This window comes from Rhineura floridana, chromosome 18, assembly GCF_030035675.1.
Source record: "Rhineura floridana isolate rRhiFlo1 chromosome 18, rRhiFlo1.hap2, whole genome shotgun sequence".
NCBI classification, from domain to species: domain Eukaryota; kingdom Metazoa; phylum Chordata; class Lepidosauria; order Squamata; family Rhineuridae; genus Rhineura; species Rhineura floridana.
Genome location: NC_084497.1, coordinates 17,581,020 through 17,606,332, shown reverse-complemented (window position 1 = coordinate 17,606,332; position 25,313 = coordinate 17,581,020). Strand labels below are relative to the sequence as shown.

General features: G+C 45.0%; 1 protein-coding gene across 8 annotated transcripts in view; it reads right to left on the bottom strand.

The window, feature by feature from the left end:
- VPS13D (vacuolar protein sorting 13 homolog D) overlaps positions 1 to 25,313 on the bottom strand; it is a 191,541-nt gene that overhangs the window by 99,380 nt on the left and 66,848 nt on the right. For 7 of the 8 annotated variants that reach the window (XM_061602192.1, XM_061602194.1, XM_061602191.1 and 4 more), the window contains exons 30-45: positions 24,429 to 24,638; positions 23,581 to 23,846; positions 22,339 to 22,472; positions 21,901 to 22,056; positions 20,125 to 20,344; positions 18,913 to 18,987; positions 16,401 to 16,607; positions 13,357 to 13,446; positions 12,675 to 12,815; positions 11,602 to 11,724; positions 10,402 to 10,476; positions 8,481 to 8,586; positions 8,037 to 8,189; positions 6,632 to 6,767; positions 4,469 to 4,516; positions 1,271 to 1,421 (exon numbers count right to left, since the gene is read on the bottom strand). In XM_061602192.1, coding sequence (XP_061458176.1) covers positions 1,271 to 1,421; positions 4,469 to 4,516; positions 6,632 to 6,767; positions 8,037 to 8,189; positions 8,481 to 8,586; positions 10,402 to 10,476; positions 11,602 to 11,724; positions 12,675 to 12,815; positions 13,357 to 13,446; positions 16,401 to 16,607; positions 18,913 to 18,987; positions 20,125 to 20,344; positions 21,901 to 22,056; positions 22,339 to 22,472; positions 23,581 to 23,846; positions 24,429 to 24,638 — 2,291 coding nt within the window. The remainder of the gene's footprint in view (positions 1 to 1,270; positions 1,422 to 4,468; positions 4,517 to 6,631; positions 6,768 to 8,036; positions 8,190 to 8,480; positions 8,587 to 10,401; positions 10,477 to 11,601; positions 11,725 to 12,674; positions 12,816 to 13,356; positions 13,447 to 16,400; positions 16,608 to 18,912; positions 18,988 to 20,124; positions 20,345 to 21,900; positions 22,057 to 22,338; positions 22,473 to 23,580; positions 23,847 to 24,428; positions 24,639 to 25,313) is intronic. The other variant, XM_061602199.1, reaches the window with a different exon arrangement.

The following is a 25,313-nucleotide window of genomic DNA, read 5'->3' as shown; positions in this document are numbered from 1 at the left end:
GTGTATGCTAGCGCTACTCAGAGTAGACCCATCGAAGTTAATGAACATCGCTAACTTAGGTCCATTAATTTCAACAGGCCTACTCTGAACAGGATTTAGCTGAATGCAACCCCCAGCAATTACTTAAAAGCTCAGCAAAAAAAGTTTCAAGGAAAGACTCCAGCATGTAGCTGCTAAACGCAAATTCATGTGCAAATTCGTCAGTAGCAGACCTGAGCTAAACAGAGACTGGGAGTAGCTAGCTCGCTATGGAAAAGAACCGGTCTGCCTTTAGGAGTTCATCAGCTCTACTCACCTTGCTTTGCCTGTCCCATCACTAGTCTGAGAGCGAGTCAAACTCACAGACTGAACGTTTACCCTTATTCTAGATCTCGTTGCATTTGAGCTCTGCGCTGCAATCGGTCTCCCTTTTCTCTTCCACTGCTGGGCCTTCTGCCCTCACTTGGTAATACTATCTCCCCTCCCGCTTCTCCCACCCATAGACACACCTTTTCTCTTCTGTCTGTATCTGCCTGCATCTCTCTCTCTCTTTCAAACGGAAGACGACATTTCATGTCCCTGACAAATCGGATGCTGGCCCACAAAAGCCTAAGCTACTAAGTTTGTCAGCCTACAGAAGTGCAAACCTATGCATGCTTACTCAGAATTAAGACCCACAATGCTCAGTGGGGCTTACTCCATGGTAACTGTGCATAGGATTGCACTACTTCCACTGTGTAGGGTTTAGGCAGGCCTCATAGGAATATAGGGTAGCCTTATACTGTGTCCAAGCATCTAGCTTGGTATTGTCTATTCTGACTGGCAGCAGGTCTCTGGGGTTTCAGGCAGGGGACATTTCCAGCCCTACCTGGGATGCCAGGCACTGAATCCTGGGGCCTTTTGCGTGCCAAGCTGATGCTCTGCTACTGAGCTATGACCCTTCCCAAACAGGAGCCTGGGAATATACCTTATATAGAGTCAGACCAATTTGTCTGTCTAGGTCAGTATTGTCGACACTGATTGGCAGAGGCTCTCCAAGGTTTTCAGGCAGGGAGCATTCCTAGTTTTACGTGGGAGTGCCAGGGATTGCAGCTGGGCCCTTCTGCATGCAAAGCGAATGCTCTACCACTGAACTATGGCCTCTCGTGGGTTGGAGAGGGGATTCCTTGAGCATAGCTATCTTACACTCCTAGTAAGTAATCAGCAGTTAGAATCCAGAAAGGAAGTGGAAAGGGATTCTGCCTGGGACACTGTAGCTCAGCTGGGCCTTAAAACGATGAAACATGCTTACTGTCAGGAGCTGAAGGGCTGTCTAAGCGGAGTTCCATAGGCGTCTCCAGCTTGTTTTTCACTATCAGGGCTGAGCGCACAGTTATCACTTTCCGAGCGCTGCCTTCCATGGTCACAGCAAACACCACTCGAACCGGAGGCAATGAAGAAAACTAAAAAAAAACCATTTTTTTTTAATTTAACAAATGAAATATGTCTGCAGACACAGCACCCAATTCTGCTGCAATAATGGGCATTTAAGTGTAGATTTCTTTTACTGAGATGCACACTAGCGTCTTTTGTTAAACAACCAAAATGGACCTCGCCTGTCAAAGCTGGCCTGATAATCGTGTTCTATGAGAATTTTACTATTTCCTGACCATAATCGCCTTTGGAAATGAACTGGTGGTCAACTCTGCCCATGTGCCACAGAGCTATACCACAGCTTGCTTCTGGGCCCCAAGGCACTCGTATTAGGACCATCTCCTTCCTACAGACCCCTTTGGGTGTTAAGATCAGCAGAAGGACTCTTCTTGGTAGCCTTCCAAAGTTCAAGGGGCAGTGGTGGTGGCCCAGGAGAGGGCATTGTCTGTGGCAGCTCTGGGTTGCAGAACTTACACACAAACACACACAGGTCAATCTGGCACCTTCACTATACAGCTTTATCTCATGCTGAAGAAGAAGCACCTCTTTATCCTAGTCTTTTGACATCTAAAATGTATATTTTTAAGATGCACCCTATTCATGTGATTGTAATTTGTTTTAAGGTAAAGGTAAAGGTGTCCCCGCACTTGTAGCGCGAGTCGTTTCCAATTCTTAGGGTGACGTCTTGCGACGTTTACTAGGCAGACCGTATATATGGGGTGGGATTGCCAGTTCCTTCCCTGGCCTTTCTTTACCCCCCAGCGTATGTCGGGTACTCATTTTACCGACCACGGATGGATGGAAGGCTGAGTGGACCTCGACCCCTTTTACCAGAGATTCGACTTCCTCCTTCCGTTGGAATCGAACTCCGGCTGTGAGCAGAGCTTCGGCTGCGTTACCGCCGCTTATCTCTCTGTGTTTATATTATATTTTAAATTGTTGTGACCCACCCTGGGATCTGATGGTGAAGGGTAAGTAATAAATTGAAATATAACAACAACAACCATTTGTCGGCAAAAATGTAAGTTGATCACTTTTTCAAGTACCTTGGCTCTAGCTAGAAGACAATACGGTCTTAACCTTTAAAGCCCTAAATGGCGTGGAACCAGGTTGTTTGAAGGACTGACCTCAGCAATACGTAGAATGTTAACTGCATGCTAAGATCAGCTTCGGGTCTCCTGAGTGCTCACCATTAAGGTTGGCTAGCTTGGCATGCACAAGAAAGAGGACTTGTCAGTGGTGGCCCCAGAACTTTGGAACTCCCTTCCTATTGACTTCCACCTTGCATAGGCATCTACAAAAGCAATGAAAACTCTCCTCTTCAATCCTGCATTTAACTGAGATCGAAATTAGCTTGAGCTGACACAGCATACTCCATATGCTTGCTAATGTGGCTATTAGATTGTTACATCGTGCCTTGCTCTTGTCGTTTTGTGAGGGTGCAGCCTTAAAAAAAATATAAAATACTTTAAATAATATTGAGTAACATAGTTATAACATAACTGTTAATTTTGTGCTATATTTAATGTGGTTCTTCCTGCAACGCATCAGCTCAGCCGTGTTACCAGCAAAGCTGTGAAGCGATTCCTAGGATGTGCAATATTTACATTTCTATTTTATTGACCCAAGCATTCCTAGAAAATAATGCTCATCAAAATACGTACGTGTTGGAATTTTGAAGGATTTGTTTTAAAAAAAGTTCAATCCGTTTATACTGTCTTACACCCATGGACCAGTTCTTCGAACGCCACCCACATCCACACAAACACCCTCTTTCTTGCACCACTTGGAGATGCGGCCATTAATGTTCTACCTGCACTTCCAGAGACTTGGTTGTTGTTTTTACCTGCCAACAGCTTTTAAAACAGTGCCAAGACCCAATACAAGACAACCAAGATATGAAGAAGTGAGATGCCAGTTACAACTATATCCAGTCACAGTAAAGGAATGGATGCAGAAGTGGGCTGAAAATTAATCTGTCCAGAAACACCCAGGGATCTTTCTTCTTTATGATGTAAGTGGAGAGGGAGTTATCTCTGCTACTGACAAGGGCTTCAGAGAGTCCTTGTCCTATGCTTGGACATGCTGTTGGCCAATCCAACCCTCTAAAGCACAGGTGGGAAACCTTAGGCCCAGGGGTCAAAGGTGGCCCTTGGGACTCCCCCTACATTACAACCCCCCATACACACATTACATGCTTTTGCCCAGGTGGAAGGTGCCTCTGAATTCTGATCCTGCTTCTTGCCTGCCTGCCTGCCTGGATGGAGGGCAGAGAGAGGTGTGTGAGCATGGGTGGGAACCAGCTTACTGTACAGAGGTAAAATTTACATCTGTAGCTCTGCCCACTTCTGCTTCTCACCCTGTCCTGACACACACACACACACACACACAGTGTGCCCTTGGGACTGAAAATGGTTCCCCGGTCCTGCTCTATAACTAATTACGGCAGAATCACTCAAATAAGATTTTACTCCCCCCCCCAAAAAAAAAGAAAACCAGTGTAATTTCAAAGGTCACAAGAGATTCAAATTATTTCAAGAAGTCAAAAGTGAAGACCATATTTATAATATTTAAATCCTGTCTCAGCCATGAAGCTTGCTGGGCAGATCTTGGGCCAGTCACAGTCTCTCAGCATAACCTACCTCACAGGGTTGTTGCGAGGATAAAATGGAGAGGGGGGACCATGTATGCCACCTTGAGTGCCTTGGAGGAAAGGTAGGATATGTAATAACGATCAACAAACTTTTATAAAAAGGGCAATGTGAAACAACATTCATAAAGAGAGTGTGTTCACCGTTAATATTCTCCACACACACACACAACAATTCTGCAAGGTAGGTTAAGGCTGGGAGAGTGTAAATGTCCCAAAGTCACCCAGTGAGGTTCATGGTGGAATGGGGGTCTCCCCAGTCCTAGTCCAACACTCTAAGCACTATGACTAGTGCTGTCTCTGTTCTGCATCTGCTTTGCCAAACAATTTCAGATGAAATGAGTTTCATCTGAATGACACAGAAGAATATCCCTCAGAATGTACGTTGTCCACATTGCAAACTGCAAGGGAGAAGTTGCTACTTACATAAACGTGTGGATGTATGATGTTTGTTTTGCTAATCGGGCTGCCAACCTAGGAAAGAAAAAAAGTAAAGCCATAATGGTCATTAGGAGATCTGTCAGTTCTTCACCCGGGACAGTATTCCTCTGGCAAGCAGCAGACATAAACAGCTACCCCTAGAAAAGGTTGGGAAGATTAGCAAATAAATGGGGAACGTTTTATCTTCCGCCTTTCAAGGAAGATGTCCATCTGCCAGAAGGGTGTAAGAATCACATGGAGAAAGTGGGACTTAACATGCCATTTTCATATAATCAAAAACAGATCCTAAGTAATGGATGTTTAATGGCAAAAAAACCACCACGTTCAAGTAAATAACTGAATTCATCTTTTCGTTGCTACCAGAAGGCTCACACCATTGTGTCAATTTCCCAAAACCCAGAAACTTTTAACATGCCAGCAGCAAAAGTTTAATTCTACTTTAGAGATGTGATATATGTTTCCAAGCCCAAAGTCTCTAGACCAGCCTTCTTCAACCTGGTGTCCCTCCAGTTGTTGCTGGACTCCAACTCTTATCAAAGGTCAGGGATGAGGCAAATTGGGGTCCGCTTAAGCACTAGGTTTTGGAAAGTGCTGCTAAGCTTCTCTGCCACAGTTTTGCCCTTGAAGAGGCCAGAAACATCAGATTAGATGTACTTCAGAGGGCAATGGGACAATAACCTTTAAATGACATGCCATGCAGCAGTACAGAAGACAGACATACAACAGGCTTTGAACAGTAATTGTGTACTTTCTGTCTTTTGGGGGAACAACCTAGTCCCTGGAATACATTGGCTCACTTTTGATGCTGAAAACATTTCTGTTTTGGTGAGCATTTCCAGAAACATGATTAGGTGACATCTGTTCTTACATTCGTTTTAGACCAATGGTTCCCAAACATTTTTCCCCACAGACCACTTGAAAATTGCTTTTTTCAAAAATGATTTTTTTCTGATGGTTGTAGAAATTGTAATGCCCTGTGCTAGATGTTTTTTTAAAATGCACCTATGGCTTAATAGCATTTTTACAGACATGCTGTGGACCACCCGAATGAAGCTCACAGACCACTAGTGGTCCATGGACCAGTTTGGAAACCCCCCATTTCAGATGTTTATTGTGTTATCTTGCTTTTATTTTTCATTGTATTTGTTATCCGAGAAATGTTCGCCACCCCGGGCTCCTTTGCAAGGAGGGGTAGAATCATCAGCATCGTTATCTGTTATGATTATTGTTGCTTTCCTTGCAAAGCAACCCAAAGCAACAATAAGATTAAAACCAATTATAACAAACCCTTTAAAACAACACAACAGAACCTAAAAACAGATCAGAACAAATAAAGACAGGTCTTGCAAGACCTGCCACTAAAAGAGGCCACTGATACCTAATGCCCTTCAAAATTAAGGACCAAAAAATAAAAATAAAAAGGCCTGGCGATGGTTTGAGAGGATCTTGCTTTGTACACGAAAGAGAGAGTGTGTGTGTATAGATATATATATACACACAAACACACACACACACAATTTTAATCTCTCTCTCTCTCTGTTATTTAAAATTATATGCCATGCCTGTTCTAATACACATGCATTACACAAAGACTGCTTACACATGGGTGTAGTCATCCAGGGTCTCTTAGACTCTTTTGGGAGCAGGGTCCCAGCAGGCTCCCTATGTCTCCAGCATCCTATGAGCCGATCAGCATGAAAGGGGAGTGTGTTAAGCCACTGAGAAGAGTCTGCTAACATGCTTCCTTGTCCGTTCCTGCTAACTGGAGCCAATCAGAGTGAAAGGAGGTAAGTTAGCCACTGAGAAGATTCTTCTCTGTAGCTAACACTCTCCTCTTTCATGCTAATTGGCTCCTAGGAACATCTGTTATTGTGGGAGAAGGCATTAACAAGGATCTCATTCTCAACCCAGCAGTAAAAAAGGGAGAGGGCTGTGGCTGTGACTATCGTGAAGGGACCCTGCACTTCTGAATTCGCCACTACACTACTGTGCTTACATCCACTGAAATCACAATACAAAATTTCTTTCTATCCATGTCAACATGCACTCTGGTACAGTGGAGCAAGAGAAAGAGGCGAGGAAGGCAAGAGTCAAACAGTATCAATTAGTAAATTAAAAAAAAGGAAGGAACTCAGAATCAGGACTTACAGTAGAGGAAGATGTACTCTTATCAGGAGCCGCATACCGGAAAAATATTCCTACTTTGTCTACCGATACTGGACTGACTTGTTCCCAGCCATTTACTCTCACTTGCAGCTGATGAATTCTCAGATCGTGTGTGTGCCTGTTGGTTTCAGCAAAAGGCAAGTTGACATTAAGAGCAATGGCTTTAATAAAGAGCTCCAAATTCACGTAAGTGCAGAGAAAGAACCTTGGGCTGCATGCAACCACGTTCTTCTCAGAGCAGTAGAGGCATTGAGATTAATGGACCTACGCTAGTAATGTTCATTAGCTTCAATGGGTCTAACTCAGTAAAACGTGGCGCAGAGTGGTAAGCGGCGGTAACGCAGCCGAAGCTCTGCTCACGGCCGGAGTTCGATTCCAACGGAAGGAGGAAATTGAATCTCCGGTAAAAGGGGTTGAGGTCCACTCAGCCTTCCATCCATCCGTGGTCGGTAAAATGAGTACCCGGCATATGCTGGGGGGTAAAGAAAGGCTGGGGAAGGAACTGGCAATCCCACCCCATATATACGGTCTGCCTAGTAAACGTTGCAAGACGTCACCCTAAGAATTGGAAACGACTCGCACTACAAGTGCGGTGACACCTTTACCTTTTTTTTTATTATTAAAAAAATTATATCCTGCCCTTTCTCCCGAAAGCGAACCCAGGGTGGCAAACAATCAATGATAAAAAAAATCCAATACAGATTGCCGCCTTGGGCTCCTACTGGGTGGAAGGATGGGATATAAATCTAAAAATAAATAAATAAATAAAATGCAGACTGGGAAAAGGTGTCTGCTTAAAAGGCTTGCTGAAAGAGGAAGGCCTTCGGTAGGCACCGAAAAGACAACAGAGACACAGATGGATACAACCCCTAATCTCTTGACTGTGAAATTACTATGCAATGCTTCCTGATGGAAGAACTCATTTTACTTCTTAGCTAGCAACAGGAAGCTGCCATACAGAGTCTGACCATCTAGCTCAATATTGCCTCAACCAAGGATAGTGAACCTCGGGCATGCCAGGTGTCGTTGGATAACAACTCTCTTCATCTCTGACCATTTGGCAATGCTAGCTCGAGCTGATGAGACATGGAACCAAACAACACCTTGAGGGGCAGCGCTTCCCCACCCCTTACCTACATTTATTAGCAATGGCCCTCCGAGCTTCAGACAGAGGGATCTCAGCTCTGCTTGGAGATGATGGGATTGGAACCTAGAATTTCTGCATGCAAAGCATGGGGGCTGTCAATCGAGTCATGGTCCTTCCCCCCTAAAAGGCCATCCATATGCCAGTTAAAGAGCATGTGGGCAAGGTTCATTGCCAACACCCAAAATGTTAACATGGAGGACAATCACAACTGATCAAGACAATGCAATTTCAACACGTCACCTGTGTCTCAATTTCCCTTTGGCTTCAAATGCAAATGGAACCTCTTCGCCAGTAAGAACCTCGTGCCACTCACTGACTTTATGCGTGCCATCCAGAAACGTTCCATTTTCCTCTGGGATGACTCCAGGGCTTCCGCTGTGAGAGAGTGCGGCGCTAAAATCAAAAGTCACACCAGATTGTCAAGTTGTGCGTAGAGTTTGCTCTGGCATCTTTAAAATGTCTTATCTATCCCATGTGCGGGCGCATACATGCACAATGAAGCACACACTTTCCCCCTGTGTTTTCTGGATGCAACCCTTGGGGAAAGAAAACCCATAGCCGAACAAATCTGCCAGCCTGCTTCAGGAAAAGGATTCCTTGAAACCTCTAAGTTGCACACCTTAAAACCAGTCCCCCCCCCAAAATTGCTGCGATTACCCCCTCTCACACACCCAAGTTCCTTACCGGGTTGGAGTTGTTGTCAAAGTGGCAAACCACAGAGTGCAACCGGTGTGATTCCGCAAGGCAAATGGCACAAAGGGCTGCCTGCGCTTCGGGGCCTTCATTTCAGCTGCAAGGGAAGGCGAAAAGGAGTTAGGAAATGAAGACACAGATGCTTACCTTGCTGGGATCAGATGCTCCTCAGCCCAGCAACTGAAACTTTGGATAGAGAATACCCTCCCCAAAGAATTTCCAGTCCACTGAATTAGATGTCTCAATTGCCTGGTTCGCTGTAAACAGTCTTTTCTGTGGATGGTTTGCAGTGAAGGAAAAGCATTGCATCCTCTCCTGCTACCTGATACCTTGGGGGGCAGGGGAGAAGGTAAAGCTGGCTTGGGTAATGGGAGGATGGTTAGTGTACAAACCCCATTTCCCTTCCAGCCATGCTGGACTCATATTGGGGGCAGACTTTGAATAGGGGGAGCTTGCATCATCATCAATTAATTAAATTTATATCCCACCCTTCCTTTCAAAAGGAGCCTTGCAAGAAATGCACAAGCGATAATACAATTAAAACATCTGACAACAATTCCAATACAGACGCATACTGGAAAAGATTTCTACTTAAAAGACTCATCAGAAGAGGAAGGTTTTCTGCAGGAGCTGAAAAGACAACAGCGATGGCATCTGTCTAATTTTTAAGAGGAGGGAATTCCAAAGGCTAGATACCACAACACCAGAGGCCAGATTGCTAAATTTTGCGGAATGGACCTCCTGATGAGATGGTATCTGCAGGAGACCCTCACCTGCAAAGCGCAGTGATTGACCAGGGATACAAAGGGTGAGACAATCTATTAGGTATCCTGGTCTCAAGCTGTAGAGGGCTTTATACACCAAAACCAGCACCCTGAACTTAGCCCCAGTAGTTAAATAGGCAGCCAGTGAAATTCTTTCAACAGCAGCATTGTAAGATCCCTCCATGCAAATTCTCATCCCATTAACAGTACTGGTATTAATTATCTCTAGAATTCTGCTGTTTCAAAGAGAAGGTGCTTGCAGGGTAAGCTTCAGAGCTCACCATGTTTCCTCGCACATCTTAGGGCCAGAGTCATATTCCCCGTTATTTCCTTGTCTCATATGATAGAACTAGATGTGACCTTGACTGTGTGGTTGCCACTGTTTGGTCAGTGAAATGCATAGCGTGATATCATGCCATATGTTTCTCCTGCTTACGGTATTATTAGAGCCACGGGGAGGGACACTTAAAGCATTTTGAGGAGTGAACTGGGTGAAGGGTGGCTAATTTCACACATCTTGTGAAAACCTGTACAGAGCTGATAAACACAACACACACACAAACCAAAATGCCTCGGCAATTATGCCAGTTCAACTACAATCTCTGACATTTGACTCCTGATTCATTTCCAGATTTCAATTTATTTATTGGTCAGTGCACCATTCCCAGCACATGTGAAAGAAGTTCACCCCTCCCTTTCTGGCACTTACAGCATACAGACGGATTGAGCTGCATCCAACCAAGTTCTACCCAAAGTTGGACACATTGAAATTAAGGGACCTAAGTTAGTCATGTATATTCACTGCAATGGACCTACTCTGAATATTATTAGCATTCAATACCACCCATAAAAACGTAGTATTAATATCATTTCAGCTGCCAGATTTTAACACCATGTCAAGACAATTTGAGCAAGAGACACCCCCCCAAACCAAAACACAAAGCCAAGGGGTATTCATCACTGAGTGTGGCTTTGTATCCTACCTACTTGTGAACCTTTAGAGGCCCATGGCAACAGTCCAGAAGAGACCCCCGTTAGTTCCCATGCATAGAATTTAAAGATACTTTTGAACAAATGACGCAACAGCAATCTGCTGCACAAGACATTTCTGTGAAACAGCAAAGCATCTCCGCTTTGCAATACAGTACCTCTAGCATACATCTGGTGTTCTAGGTTAGTCAGACTGGCTGTACTCCTAGTTCTAAGGTAGACAAGAGGAAGGCCTGGCAGACAGGAAAGACAATATTAGCAAGGAAGGGAAAATGCAGAAGGGAAAAAACAGGCAAGATTGTTGTGAGCACCCAAAATAAAGGGAAATTATGAGCATCATGGCCAGGTCTGCACACCACACTAGGCCACGATTAACATAAACCAAGGTTTATAAATCAACAACAAATCACAGCTCACGCATGTGGGTTTGAGGTTAATAACTATAATTTCAACAATCAAATTAAACCATGGTTTAGCATTACTTGCAAACCAGGGCAACGTGGAATACTGCAACGAAAACATAGTGATACTGGTAGAAAGTGGGTGCAAAGGAAAGTTCAATATCCATTTCATTTTCAGGATTTTATATGAGATAAATCATTTATTAAGAGAAAGATCTAAAGCTTTAATTTAACTTAGAGAGACAGACTGCGATGCTCAAGTCACTCAACACACCCCTTACATATCAAATGATGCTTCTTCCATTTTTGGAACTCTGTGGGATGTGAGCCCAGAAGCAGTCCCAAGGCAAAGGAGTGAGAATGGGGAGATCTAGTGCTTAGTAATGGCTTCAGCACCCATTCATAATCTTCTCAAGATGGGGGGCAGTGGGAAGGAAGAATGCAAGAGCCAGGAGCACGGGAAGCGATTGAGGCTGGCTGGCAATGCAGATGAGAGTTTGGGATCTGGGGCTGGCTGGCAGTGTGGACAGAAGGTTGGGGCCACAATGGGAAGAAGTTGGACTTGGACCCCTGCGGGAGGCTGAATGGATGCTAGTGTAAATTGTCTACTTGGGGTAGGATGTAAACGTGATACAAGATAACCAGAAAGGGAGCTGTGGCCTGATTATACTGCAAACGGATCTTTTTATGCAACATCTTATCGTGCACGTGGAAGTTATAGACAGGAGGCGACAAGCACTCAGCTTAAAGTGGAATTGCCCAATAGCAAATTAGGAATTAAGCACAGAGGGGAGGGCGGAAATTCTAACTGCAGAGCCCTAAGCATTTTACTAAGAGCACTTGGTGATGGCAAATGCTACAAAAGGTCTTTCTATGGCTACACCGAGGTATATGCAATCACTAGGGACAAGGTTCAAACAAAACAAACAAAACAGCTGTGACACATAAAATTCATACTTTGCCCGAAGGACGGAGGATCAACGGACGAACCCATCCAATCCTCAGATTCAACTTCCTCCACTTCCTTCTCCTGCTTGCAATAATCAGCCATCCATGATTGTTTGGTACTGGCATATTGCTCTAGAAAGATGGAGAGAAAGAAAGACGGTAACTGTTGTGGGGAGGAGCCATACCCCAGTGGTGCAGCATCTGCTTTGCAGGCAGATGTCCAAGGTGCAATTCCCCAGCCTCTGCAGGTAGGGCTGGGAATGTCCTCAGCGTAAAACCCTGGGGAGCCAAGGTAGACCGGGGGTGGGGAACATTTTTGCCTCCATGGGCCAGATCCTCACAAGTCAAATTCGACAGCTGGGTGGGGCAGCCCACCTGTTAATCACCTGATATCGTTTGACATTACATGATTGGCAGGCGGGCAGGGATGCCCATCTGCCAAAATCCCTTACGCTGCCCTTAAGTCTCCATGACTGGGGCCTTAAGGTGGAGGGTTTGGAGACTTGGGAAAAGCCTCTTGCAAGTCTCCCCACACTTCCCTTTTCTCATTCTCCACGATCGGAAACTTAAAGGAGGCTAGGATGACTTTGAAAAGGCTTTAAGACAGCCCCTGTGCTCCCATTTGAGCAAATGGGAGGACAGGAGCATTCTTAAAGACTTTGCAAAAGCCTCTTTGAAGCAGCCCTTGTGCGCGAGTTGCTTCAAAGGGTGCTTTCTCACAGGGCTTTAATCTCCACTCAGGTGACGAGTGGGGATTAAATCCTGCTGTCTTGGCTGTTTTCCTGCTGAGAACAGAATCACACAGCCAACAAAGGGGGCTATGATCGGCCCAGAGGCCTGAGGTTCCCTACCCCAGGTGTAGCCAATACTGAGCAAGATGGACCACTAGTTTCCCCCTGAAATGACACCTAAGGGAACAGCACTCTTGTTAACAAAATCACAGGCTGTATCCAGTGTTAGTCCTACTCAGATCAGACCCAGTGAAATTGATGGGCGTGCCTATCATAGTTTTGCTAATTTCAGTGGGCCTGCACTGAGCAAACCTGGTTGGATACAAAGCTTTGCTCATGGGCCTGACATACCGAGTAACACAGAAGTTACGTTGATGTCCAAACGGTGTTTCGCTTTCACTTCCAGCTTCAACCGAGAAGGGTGGAGGCGGCTGGCTAATTGCTGCTGCCAGGTTACAGAGCACGGTGAGGGCTCGATAAAAGGCTCCCAGCCTGAGAGGACAGAGACAGAGAGGGAGAAACACCCATCATCATCATCACATTAAGTCTGAAGATCTACTTCTCAACTAGCATAAAAACAGAACCAGGACTTTTTTTAAAAAAAAAAAATATATTGGATGTACAGAGAATTCAGATTACTGGCTGCTAGCCTTGGGAGCTAAGGCAGTATCTCTGTGAATGCTGGAGGAACACACAGGCATTTGCCTCGGGTTTGCAAACCCTTTTTAGCCAAAGGTTGCATGTCCCCCTGGGCTACCTTCGGGGGATGGGAGGGAAGCAATATGATGGTGGTGGGTGGGGCCCAAGGCAACATTGGGAGGAGGCTCAACCAATGTGAATCTAAGTTTTATCTGCGTACAGTAGTTTACTTTCTACACACACATCAACATCCAAGCAAGCAAGAGGCATTGTCCGAGTTCAAGAGCACGTTTCCAGCCAGAGGAAAAACGCTGAAGGACGGGATAAAGCAGGGCCAGTGGGGGGGAGGGGGGGCTGGGGAGAGGCTTGGAGGTTCCCTGCCCTCCTGACATACCAGAAAGCTCACGGTTGTAATAATCTCCTGAGAGTGTAAAATGCGCATAGCCTTCAGGGCTGGCTCTTAGATGCTGGAGAAAATTCAGATCTGCAATTAAAGGAAACGCACGTAATTGATACAAAGATTGATGAACAGCTTTCAACTTTTTAAAAATAACACTCCCCCCGCCCCCCAGAAAAGAGAGCCCCCGAAGCTGTAGTTCAGCATTTCTCAACACAGCACTTGGTGAGACAATGTTCAAGTATATGCATTTCATTCACGCAAAATAATCCCCACCCAGCTTTTCTTGAGGCATCAGAGGTGGTCGTAACGAAAGTTGGGAGGTAAAGAGGAACTCTCAGAGGTGCACAACAAAAGCAATTAAATGTCAACACATTTCAGAGATATTCTTCCTTCCTTAGAGGTACGCCACTGTGTCTCCTATACCATGCACGGGGACCAAACAAACCTCATTCTGGAATGAGGTCCGGAAGCTGCAGCTGGTGCAAAACGCAGCAGGGACGCTGCTCAATGGATCAGGTGATTGCCAACATGTCACCCTACTGCTGGAAGAATTCCACTGGCTCCCTATTAGCTACTGGGCTAAGTTGAAGGTTCTAGTTTTGGTGTACAAAGCCCTATACAGAGAGCTTCGGCTCTGGGGCAGTACACAAATGCAATAAACAAATATTTTGAAGTCTCTTTTTATGATGTTTTGAAGTGCTTTTAGTGCTTCTGTTTGCCTCCCTGGGCTCCTACTGGGAGGAAGGGTGGGATATAAATAAATAAATCAATACTTTCCGAGTATCTTCAGAAACACATCGGGCCAAAGTTCTTTTTTGTGCACCTTTAAGACTTCCTCTCTCCTTTCTGGTGTTAGTGCCTTCCTTTTTTCCTTCTCAGAGCAACCAGATGCTTTAAGCCACAGATCAGGGGTGGCTAACCGCTGTACCTCCAAGTGTTGTTGAACTCCAACTCCCATCATCTCTAACCACTGGCCAGTGTTGATGGGAACCAGGAGCCCAACAATATCTGGAGGGTCACAGGTTAGCTTCCCTTGCCACAAAGAGGACTTGCCTACCATTTCATATGGTCCAGCAGGTTTCCAGAATGCAATAAAGGGTTTGTTTTGTTAATTGTTGTCTAGAATGAATTGATCTGCCTCAATATGCCTAAAGTACATTACTTTGCATGCCAACATAAAATGTCAGTTACCGTATCCAATCTTCTACTCTTGACAATTGCTTTTCCAGTATTTACCTAGTAAAATGCTGACTTCTGCCAACACATTGTCAACCAGCACTGTATTTCTTTATGGTATTGCACAAATATGATTTTTTCCCTAACAATATTATTCCAGGATGTAAGTACAGATTTTAACTGTTTCACAAGGTAAGCATTAAGTTTGCCCCATCCATGATTCAACACTATCACCTCTGAGAAGCAATCCCATAGGTTAGTCATTCCCCCACTATACAAGTTTGTTAGAAAATTAAACATCTTCATAATAAATTTAACTAAGCCCCTTGTATCTCTTCTCGGTCGTCCCAGAGTGCAGGACATGGAATAATGGGCTCAAGTTGCAGGAAGCCAGATTTTGGCTGAACATCAGAAAAAACTTCCTAACTGTTACAGGAGTACAACAATGGAACCAATGACCTAGGGAGTGGTGGGCTCTCTGACACCGGAGGCATTCAAGAGGAGGCTGGACAGCCACCTCTCAGGGATGCTTAAACTTGGATTCCTGAATTGAACAGGGGGTTGGACTCGATGGCTTAATATGCCCTTTCCAACTCTACTATTCTATGATTCTATGACTGGGACTAGCACTGAACACCACCTAGTATCTTATAAAATAGCGTTTTAATACAGATCACATTCATACATCATGGGTTCCTGGCAAAATCATGGTTTATTGTGCCTAAACAGCATGCTAGTGCACACCAACAGGTCACTCCTCCTTTCCCTCTTCTCTTCCGCAAACGGGTGAATAAATCAAGTAGCTATGATTAAGCTTGGCTTCTCATTTTGTCTGAACGTAGGATTGTGAGGTTGCATGCAACGCTAGTCCTACTCAGAGTAGACTTATTGAAGACAATGAACAAGACTAACATGGGTCCCTTGTAATTTCAATGAATCTACAAGCAGGAGTTAACAGAATACAACCTGTCGGGTGTCGGTCAAAGCTAGTCCTATTCAGGTTCTGCCTTACGGTATTGCGATTCTCCACCAGTGGCTGCTTCTTGGAGCAGCACATATACGGCTTAGGTCCAGGCTATCTGTTAGACCATGTATCCCTCTATGAACCTGCCCGGATTTTAAGATCATCCGGTGAGGCCCTCCTTACTATTCCATCTTTCTCGCAAGTTTTTCTTGCTGAGACACAGAATAGGGCCTTTTCGATGGCTGCCCCTGGATTGTGGAATTCCCTCCCTAGCGAGGTTCGGTTGGCTTCCTCGCTATCGTCCTTTCGCGCCCAGGTGAAGACTGTTTTATTTAGGCGGGCTTTTAACTGAAAATGTTACCGTTTTAATCTATTTGATCTAATTTATTTTTAATTGTTTTTAACATGCATATTGGTTGTTCTGATTGTTTATTGTTTTAATTGTGAGCCGCCCTGAGTTCCTTGGAAGAAGGGCGGGGTATAAGTATTTTAAATAAATAAAATAAATAAATAAATAAATAAGGAGCACAAGGAAGGTGCTTTACGCCAAGTCTGACTGCTGGTCCATCTAGCTCAGTGTTGTCTGCACTGACAGGCAGCAGCTCTCCAGGGTTTCAGGTGGGGAACTCTCCCAGCCCTACCTGGAGACTGCAGTGATTGAATCAGTGACCTTATGCAAGGAAAGCTCATGCTCTACCACTGAGCTGCAGCCCTTGTCTGGAGATTAACTGAAGACTATGTAGCTATCATCGTGAGCAGACCTCAGAATCACTGAAATGCCCACACTGAAGCGCAAGGTACAAAAGGTTGTGCCCTGTGATAAGCAACAAGCTCTGCAACAAACATGCATGTGTGTGTGTGGGAGGGGGAAGGGTCATTACATAAAGGAAATATTTACGTGAAAAGGTTAATTCAGCTAATGGAACGTCGCAGTCCATGCAGTCGTCGATAAAGCAAATACAGATGCTGTCTGCTTTAATTTCTACTCCAGAGATCAAGCGCAGAGCCACAGAGCCTTGGCCATCCTGGTTGCTGGAGTCCAACGGCATGCATTTCAAAGGCTCGGCATTCTTGAACAGCCAACTTGCTGCCTTCTTCAGCTGACCTGAGCATACAATGAGCATACAATCAAACGATGTAGCAAGCGGTTTAAAAAAAAAAAAAGCAGGGGAGAAGAGGACTGTAAGGAAAATGTTTCTCTCCTAATCACGTAGGTGTGGCCCTTCAAACCTGGAGAAATCAGGTGGCTGAACGTTTTGTTGCATTTAAAAAACCCTGCAGGTTGTAGCCAGCTAAGTTCTACTCTACCCAGTGAAATGAGTGCATGTGGCTAATTTAGGCCCATCCATTTTAATGAGTCTGCTCTGAGTGGAACTTAGCTAGATGCAACCCAGAGGTCCTCAAAGTGCAACCAGGCTAGTCAAAAAAAGAAATTATTGGACATACATTCCCTTCCCAATCCCCAAGTGCATTCAGGGGCAACCTCAACATAGCCACAGACAGAACTGCCTTTCATCCTGCATAGGTAGCCAGAAGGAAGAAGAGCGTGCTTTGGGAGTAGCCAACAGCCCCTGCCCAGAAATGGGGGGCGGGGAGAGAGAGAGATTGTTCCATTCCCCAGCACAACTGTTTTATCACCATCTTCACTGATTTATTTTATTTTATGGGCTTCAACATGAGGACTCAGGGCAAGTTATAACAATATGATCATAAAATTTATTTTTAAAAAACAAGTAAAACAGTTTGTACCAGTAGTTTTCAACCTTCTCTAACCCGGACTCACTGCTTATTATTTTATAACATATACTTGTATGGTGGCACGGCTGCTGTTGTGCCCCTCAGTAGATCCAGAGTGGCCCAGCAATGGGTCCTGACCCACCAGTTGAAGAGCAACAGTTTATACAACAACAACATCTTTATTGTATGAAGAAAAAAAAAATACATAAGTAAGAAAAAAAGGAGAAAGAGTTACATAGGAGAAGCAATGCAGCTTTGTTTCTCCAGTTTATACAATTATTAACAAGTGAAGTAGTTGCACACGCAAACGGAACAGTGCGGATCAAACAAAAAGAGGCGAGTCACACAAAACAAACTGTCAAAGGCCAAACTGTCAAGTTGAAATAAGAACAAAAGACCCTAAGCAGAGCCCTGCTGCATCAGGCCATCGGGCCATCTACTCCAGCATCCTGTTCTCACAGTGGCCAACCAGAAGCCCCTTACGGGAAGCCCGCAAGCTGGACCTGAGCGCAAGAGCACTCTCCCCTTCTGCGGTTTCCAGCAGCTGGAATTCGGAGGTAGACTTTCCCTGAACATGGAGGTTCTTCTATCACGATAGGCCTCTATAAGAAGAGCCCGCTGGATCAGGCCATCGGGCCATCCACTCCAGCATCCTGCTCTCACAGTGGCCAACCAGAAGCCCCTTACGGGAAGCCCGCAAGCTGGACCTGAGCGCAAGAGCACTCTCCCCTTCTGCGGTTTCCAGCAGCTGGAATTCGGAGGTAGACTTCCCCTGAACATGGAGGTTCTTCTATCACGATAGGCCTCTATAAGAAGAGCCCGCTGGATCAGGCCATCGGGCCATCCACTCCAGCATCCTGCTCTCACAGTGGCCAACCAGAAGCCCATGGGAGGCCCACAAGCTGAGTGTAACAGCCCTCTCCGCTCCTGCAGTTTCCACAACGGCCTATTATGTTATAATGGGTTTTTGCAAAGGAAAAAAAAAAAAGAATTAACCTCCCTGGACAACAGCTTGAAGCAAGGAGAGGAAGACCTCTCCCTCCTGTTGTGAACACACCCCTCGTCCTACCTGCCAGAAGCTGGGGAGAGAGAGAGAGGTGGTGCACTCATTGAGACAAGAGGAACCGAGGAGGTGCGCCTGGCGCCGACACTATCATCTTTTCGGCGCCAGGTTAAAACCTTTCTCTTCTCTGAGGCATTTTAATTCCTGTTAATTCTAAATTATTATATTTTGATTTTAGACTGTACAGTTTTGTGTACAGTTTTGTATTGTGATATACCGTATTGTGTTATTTTTATTGTATTTTTAATGTTCACCGCCCAGAGAGCTGTTGCTAGTCGGGCGGTATAGAAGCTTAATTAAATAAATAAATAAAAAAGCAGCCGCCATCCCCTCTTCTGATTGCAAGACACCTTACTAACCAGATGGGTTAAGACTCCAGAAAGAGGGAGGGAGCCACATGTTTATTTATTATTTGATTTATATCCCACCCTTCCTCCCAGCAGCAGCCCAGGACGGCATGTCCATACACACATACAAATCAAGGCAAGAGCAGTTAAAGTTGGAGGAGAAGTTCTGGACAAATAATATTGTCCATATTTAAAGGATGGAATAGCAAACCATTACGAGGGCCATTTTATAAGATCTGCAAGCCACACAAAAGTAACCGTACCTTGGCACGCCAGCAAAGCTTTGCGGCAGTCATCTAGGCTAAACCCCAATTCCTGCAGTCGAGCCAGTTGCAACTCTGGAACGATAGGCTGAGTTACTATTAAGGCCTAAATACACATTCACTTACTGTTACGCTCTTTTCCCGCCAAACTCTTTTACGGACGTGATGGTTTGCAAAACACAAGAAACAGTCCGAGCTTAAAGGAAGTAATACTGAATGTTTACATTCAGCCCCTCCACTGTGGATAGACTCCACTACCTAGACAGGTTTGATATCAATTTTTAAAAAGCCAATCCAGTAAACCACTAAACATACACAGAGGTCACTGCTGACAATACATTCTAACATAGCACCCTGACCCAGATCATCACAAACTGGCATAACAGGATGGTTGGTACCACTGTATTAGATCAGCCGACATTGTATTAGTACAGCTGACACTATTCATTGTTCTAGAGGTTGGATTTTATGTTTCTGCTGCCTTGAAGCCCTGATTAAAGGCCAAAGGCTAGATATAAACACACACATATATATATAAATAAAACCACTGCGGCATAAAGAGTAATATAGCACAAAAATTAGCAAGACTGGGGACATCCATATGTCACTACAGATAAATTTCTGTCATCAGAATGCCTCCTCCTAATTACCTGAACTGTTATAATGCAATGTGAACTGCCACACTGGCCATGTTTGGATTATCATCTCTTTGCTTCAGTTGAGATATGAGCCTTGTGGCTGCGCACTCAATGACTCAATCTAGCAGACAAATAAATCAGGAAGTCTTCCATTGGCTATGTTTCCTCTATCATCTGAACCAGGAAACTATGGTTAGCAAGCTAGATTATTCAGCTAACTTCAAACCGTGGTTTAATATCCTGGTTTCTTCCAAAGTTGTTAACCATGGTTTCTCGGTTTGGATGAAAACAGAAATGGAAGACTTCCTGGTTCGTTTGCTCACTCAAAGGGAGAATCAGTCCAAAGACTAGCTCGCATGTTGGCTTATTAAGCAAGAGATATTTTTGTCCGAACATAATCATTATCTACTTGTTTCATTATATTATTTGTTATTTTAACTCTATATCATTAATTAAATCAAATTAATTAAGCTACCCACATATGCTGTGCTAAATCTTATGCATGAATTCACTCAGCAACCAATGACTTAAGGCCAAAGTAAAACAGTTTTAGTTTAAACGTTACATGTCATACCAAGAACGGGATCCAAAGTGTGCTTGCATGTTTCTATGGTTTCTCCTGAGATCTCATTTGCCCAAGATGAAGCAGTGGAAGTAGAAGCTGTAACCGTGACATCTGAAGCAGAGGAGTCCGACACAGCATTGCTGGTCTGACCAGGAATGGACTTTGCAATGGCCAGAAACAGCTGGACATCATTATAAGACAGCCTGATATCCAATGCTTGTAACTGAATCTGAAGATAGATTGGAACCAGGAGCAAAATGAAAGCATGTATGTATAAAACCAGGGCATGCCACCTAATTTGGAAATGTGATGCGAGCATTTCACACTACATTTGTTGTAAGCGCTTGTAGCAGAGGCGGTTAGGATGAGGTGAAGCCTTCAGAGCTCAAGTAGGCCAGTGAGAGCTGTCGTCAGATTGCCTGATGCCTTTTACTAGCCTTCAAAGCAACTACTTGAGAGGGGTGGCTTGGATCAGGGGCACGGTGCTAGGGCAGTGTAAAACCTTTGCCCCCAACACTGTTTCCTTGTCTGAAATATTTTTTAGGACACAATCCAGTTTGCATTTACACTGGGCTGAGGGGAGTTGGAGAGCCAGTGTGGTGTAATGGTTAGTGTTGGATTACGACCTGGGAGACCAGGGTTTGAATCCCCACTCAGCCACGAAGCTCACTGGGTGACCTTGGGCCAGTCACTGCCTCTCAACCTCAGAGAACGACAATGGTAAACCCCCTATGAATACCGTTTACCATGAAAACCCTATTCGTAGGGTTGCCATAAGTCGGGATCAACTTGAAGGCAGTCCATTTTGGAAGACAACAAAGTGGATAAAAATGATTTACATTTTTATTTGGATCTGTTGTTTAAACCACTTTTTCTTTTTTCAAAAAAAACAACTTATGTTTCTCTTTAAGAACAACCTGGTTTAAAATGGAATCAAAATTTAAACACCAAAACAGATTTTTAAAAGCTTACAAATCTCATAAAACTGAAGCCATGAGCCTTTTCTCAAGTTCACTGAGTTCAAAGCTGCGATAGGGAATTTGTGGCCCTGCAGATGCTGCTTGACTCCAGCTCCCATCAGCCCCATCCAACACAACCAATAGCCAGGGATGATGGGAACTGCAGTTAAAAATTCCATCTGTACATGCGGAAGGAAATGGGGGGAAATATTTGCCTTGGGAAATGAAGCAAAGCCTTATAAGTTAGCACAACAGGTCACACACACGTTATGGCCTTGCAACTAGGATCTACTGACTGACATGCCATCACTGGGGTTGGGATGCTACTCCTTGTTCCAAGAGACACAGCTTTTATCTCACCAAGAGGCCAGCTAGGTGCCTCTGGACTCATCTTTGTTCTAAAACAGCTGTGAGGAGCCTGTGGCCCTGCAGATGTTGCTGAACTACAGCCTCCATCATCCATGGCCATTAACCATGCTTGCTGTGACTGATGGGAGTTGTAGTTCAGCAACATCCAGAGGGCCGAAGGCTCCCCACATCTGTTCTAAAAAGACACTTTTGTTCCAGGTAACTTTGGGACAGTTTAAGTGGAAGCAAAAGGCAGCTATAGTTTGCTATTTTGATTTTTTAGGGAAGTCTGTTGTTTTATATTATGAAGTTTTCTAAGAAAACAATTACAGCACCCTTTCCAGGGCAGCTTGTATGTATATTTGAGAACTCTGGCAACGACCATTTAGAGCAGGCTGTCCCAACCTAGTGTTATCCAGATGTTTTGGTCTGCAGCTCCCATCAGCCCCTGCTGCCACAGGCTGATTTGGAGCATTACCTCTAAAACAGGTGGGAAATCTTCACTGTTGAAGGCATCCAACAATCCCGAGCCGCTTGGATATGAAGAATTCCCCACAAGTTCAACTTGAATTAGTACAGGATCGATGATGGAGAGTGCCGTCTCCTGCTCATTTCCCAGGCGGCATGAAAAAACCTAGGTGATATGGGAACAGAATTTAAGCGCTACATTTGTGGTCCTGCTCTAACATATAAACACCCACGATGCCCAAAATATGCTAGAGTGGGGGCAGGGGGAGAAGCAGGGTGGTGCAATGGACTCTGGTGCTCAGGTCCAAGTTATGGTGAGATTTGGCTTTCACACATGTGCCGGATTCTAGCTTCTTTACGGCTATTATCTTACTTGAGATAAGATTTTGGTTTTTAAAGCACCGCTGCCTGCCTTAACTATATCGGGGTGGGAGAGATGTATTCTTACCTCAATGCCAGACAAACTGCCTGAGAAAGGGTGATCTACAAGTTTGGGTTTGTATGTGAGAACCGTGGTCCCCTTCAGAATAACTGCATTGGTGTCCACACAAGACATGTCTTCAACCACCACAAATTCAGTATCTGAAGGCAAACACAACAAACATTTTTGCCATCAATGAATGGGTTTTGGATACTGCCAGCTTCGTACAGAAAGTCAGTTGTCACAAAGTGAAAGGTTCAAGCCAAGTAACTGCTCCCTTCGGTAGGGCAACATTTTTTTGGTAAGACAGATATAAGCTTCTCAGATATTCAAGACTCTTCACCGAGAGGCACAGAAAAAGTAGCTAATTCTCAGCAAGGGTCAAATGACACATCTGACTCATCATGGATGTTTAGCTTTGTAGGCACATTCAGTACTTTCCACAGTGTGGGATGTTTGGGTGTTAACAGAACTCTGACAGCAATGGTTCCTAATGGTAGTGGCCAACCCTGGACTGGAGGGCAGGGAGAGAGGAGAGAGAAAAACAGGGTAACAACGACTGGGAGTTCTCGGCTCACCCTGCCGTCCAGGTCTCTTTAGGCTGAGCCTGAGACACCCTGCCATAATGGTTCGAGCAGTGGAGGCTGGTGCCCATTGGGACAGGTGGGGCGGAAGACAGGCAGCCCATCAGTGGTTGGAGCCAGAGCTGATCACAGGAAGAGTCAAGTAATTCTACTTTTGCCTGTGTCGTCTTTTCTGCTGAGTTCTACAAAGGCAGTAGTGCTAAGACTAAGGAGGAGGAAGGTGACAGTCAGTGCCACTCACCAGATAGGTTGCAAGTCAGAAAGCAGGCAAGTGGGGAGCTGGCTGAGGGCTGAGTGAGGTTGGTGGGGCAGTGCCCCACTTGCCCAAATAGGCCAGCCACCACTGGGTTCAAGCCTGGAATTAAGAGATCTTCAAGCTACAAACTGAGTCCTCTATTCATGATGGCAACAGGAACATGGGAAGTTGCCCAATATCAAGACAGTACCATCTATCTCAGTATTGTCTACACAGACTGGCAGCAGTTGTCTAGGTCTCCGGGCAGAAGTGTCTCCCAGCCCTACCTGGTGTTGCTGGGGATTGAACTTGGGACCTTCTACATGGAAAGCAGATGCTCTACCACGGAGCTATGGCCCTTCCCCTCTCATCCTCCACTGTATGATGCAATGGGGTGAACAGAAGACCTCTGACCTCCCCACTCCTTCCCTCCCTCCGTTTTTGCCTTACCTGTCACGTTAACCTTGACTTCCAATTGTTTTTCAGTGGAGATCTGAAGAGAAGAACGTTTTGTAACTATTCCACATTTCACTGCTTTGGGAATGACTGCCGCTTCACTGCTGTAATTGCGCTGTTGAGAAGGGGTGAGGTTGGCCTGCTTTTTAGCGTTGCTTGGCGTTTGGAGGAAGTCGTGGACAAGCACTAACCAATCAAAGATGAGGAACACGCGAAGGTTGTTGAGGACCACTGTGAAGCAGGAGGAATCCTTGGTAGATCTAATGAGGAGAGAGGTGAGCAGTGGAACATGCTCTATATACCTCCTGTCAATTCTATTCTAGATACCAGATGGCCCGGTTTGAAAATTTACCATTTTGAAATAATTTTGAGATTACTTATGGAGATCATCGGGCAAGCAAGATATACAAGGGTGGTATTCAATGCCTGTCCTACTCAGAGTAGACCCCTTGAAATTAATAGGCATGAGTTACTTAGGTTCATTAATATTAATGGGTCTGAGTAGGACTTATTTGAATACAACCCCAAGTTGATTCTTTGACGGTTGCAATCCATCCCTTCCTCTTCTTCCCCTCCCCCATCCCCCTCAAATGTTGATGCTGCGAGATCTCCAGTTCAAAAGGCTAGAACAGCTCAGGTGTCCATTTGTTAGCCGCCAGCTATGTCCCAACATTCAGCATTACGCCACGCAGTTATACCAATGTCATTTCAAGTGGCTGCTGTCATTGCGCAACAGGAAGCCTGCAGTCCAATCCACAGAGAATCGGAGGTTGCCTCTTACCTGCTGCACCTGGGCCACAACTGGGCTACCTGCCGCACCCAGCCTCGCTGGGTCCCCCTACCTGTAATGCAGTTCGATCTGTATCGCTCCTTGGGTGTTGCTGTTCTTGGACGACTGGAAGATACAATTAAACACGTTCGGCATTCCCGACGTCATCTTCTGCCCAGCGTATCGCGTGTCAAATGCCATCATGGAATGTGAAACCAAGTTGGTGGATTTGGTTTGATTCGAAAAACTCTCAAAGAGCAGTTTAGACTTCTTAAAGTCAAACCTAGAGAAATTTTAAAGCGGGGGGGAGGAAGCCTCGTAAGATTCTTCCAGATAGTTTCAAATTCAATTCAGAGTGTTGGTTTTGAACTATAAAGCTCTTTACAGCTCAGGTGCCCAAACATCTTCTGGAACGTCTCTCTCAATATGAACCTACCCGGGCCCCTGGATCTTCTTCTGAGGCCCTTCTCCAGGTGCCTCCCCGAGGGAGGCTCGGAAGGTGGTGACAAGTGAGAGGGCCTTTTTAGTTGTGGCTCCTCGTATGTGGAATATGTTCCCCAGGAAGGTCTACCTGGCACCATCATTGACATATTTTCGGCCCCAGGTAAAGACTTGCCTTTTTCCCTAGGCATTTGATAGACTGAGATGATGTCATCTGTTATTAGTATGCTGCCAAAGCTTCCTGTGGCTGCACGTGGGTGTTGCCGTTTTATTGTTATAGTATGATCGATTTGCTTTTGTATTAAGCATTGTTGTAAGTCAGTTGGAGACCATCAGGAAACAAGCAATTAATACATCTAATAAATAAATAAATGATCTCCAAATAGTCTGTCCATCTTTACCCAGGATAGAACAGGGGTGCTTCTCCTCCCCTGCTCCTTGGAAACACTGGGTTGCATCCAAACAAGTTTCACTCAGAGTAGACCCACTGAAATTAATGGACCTAAGTCAGCCATAG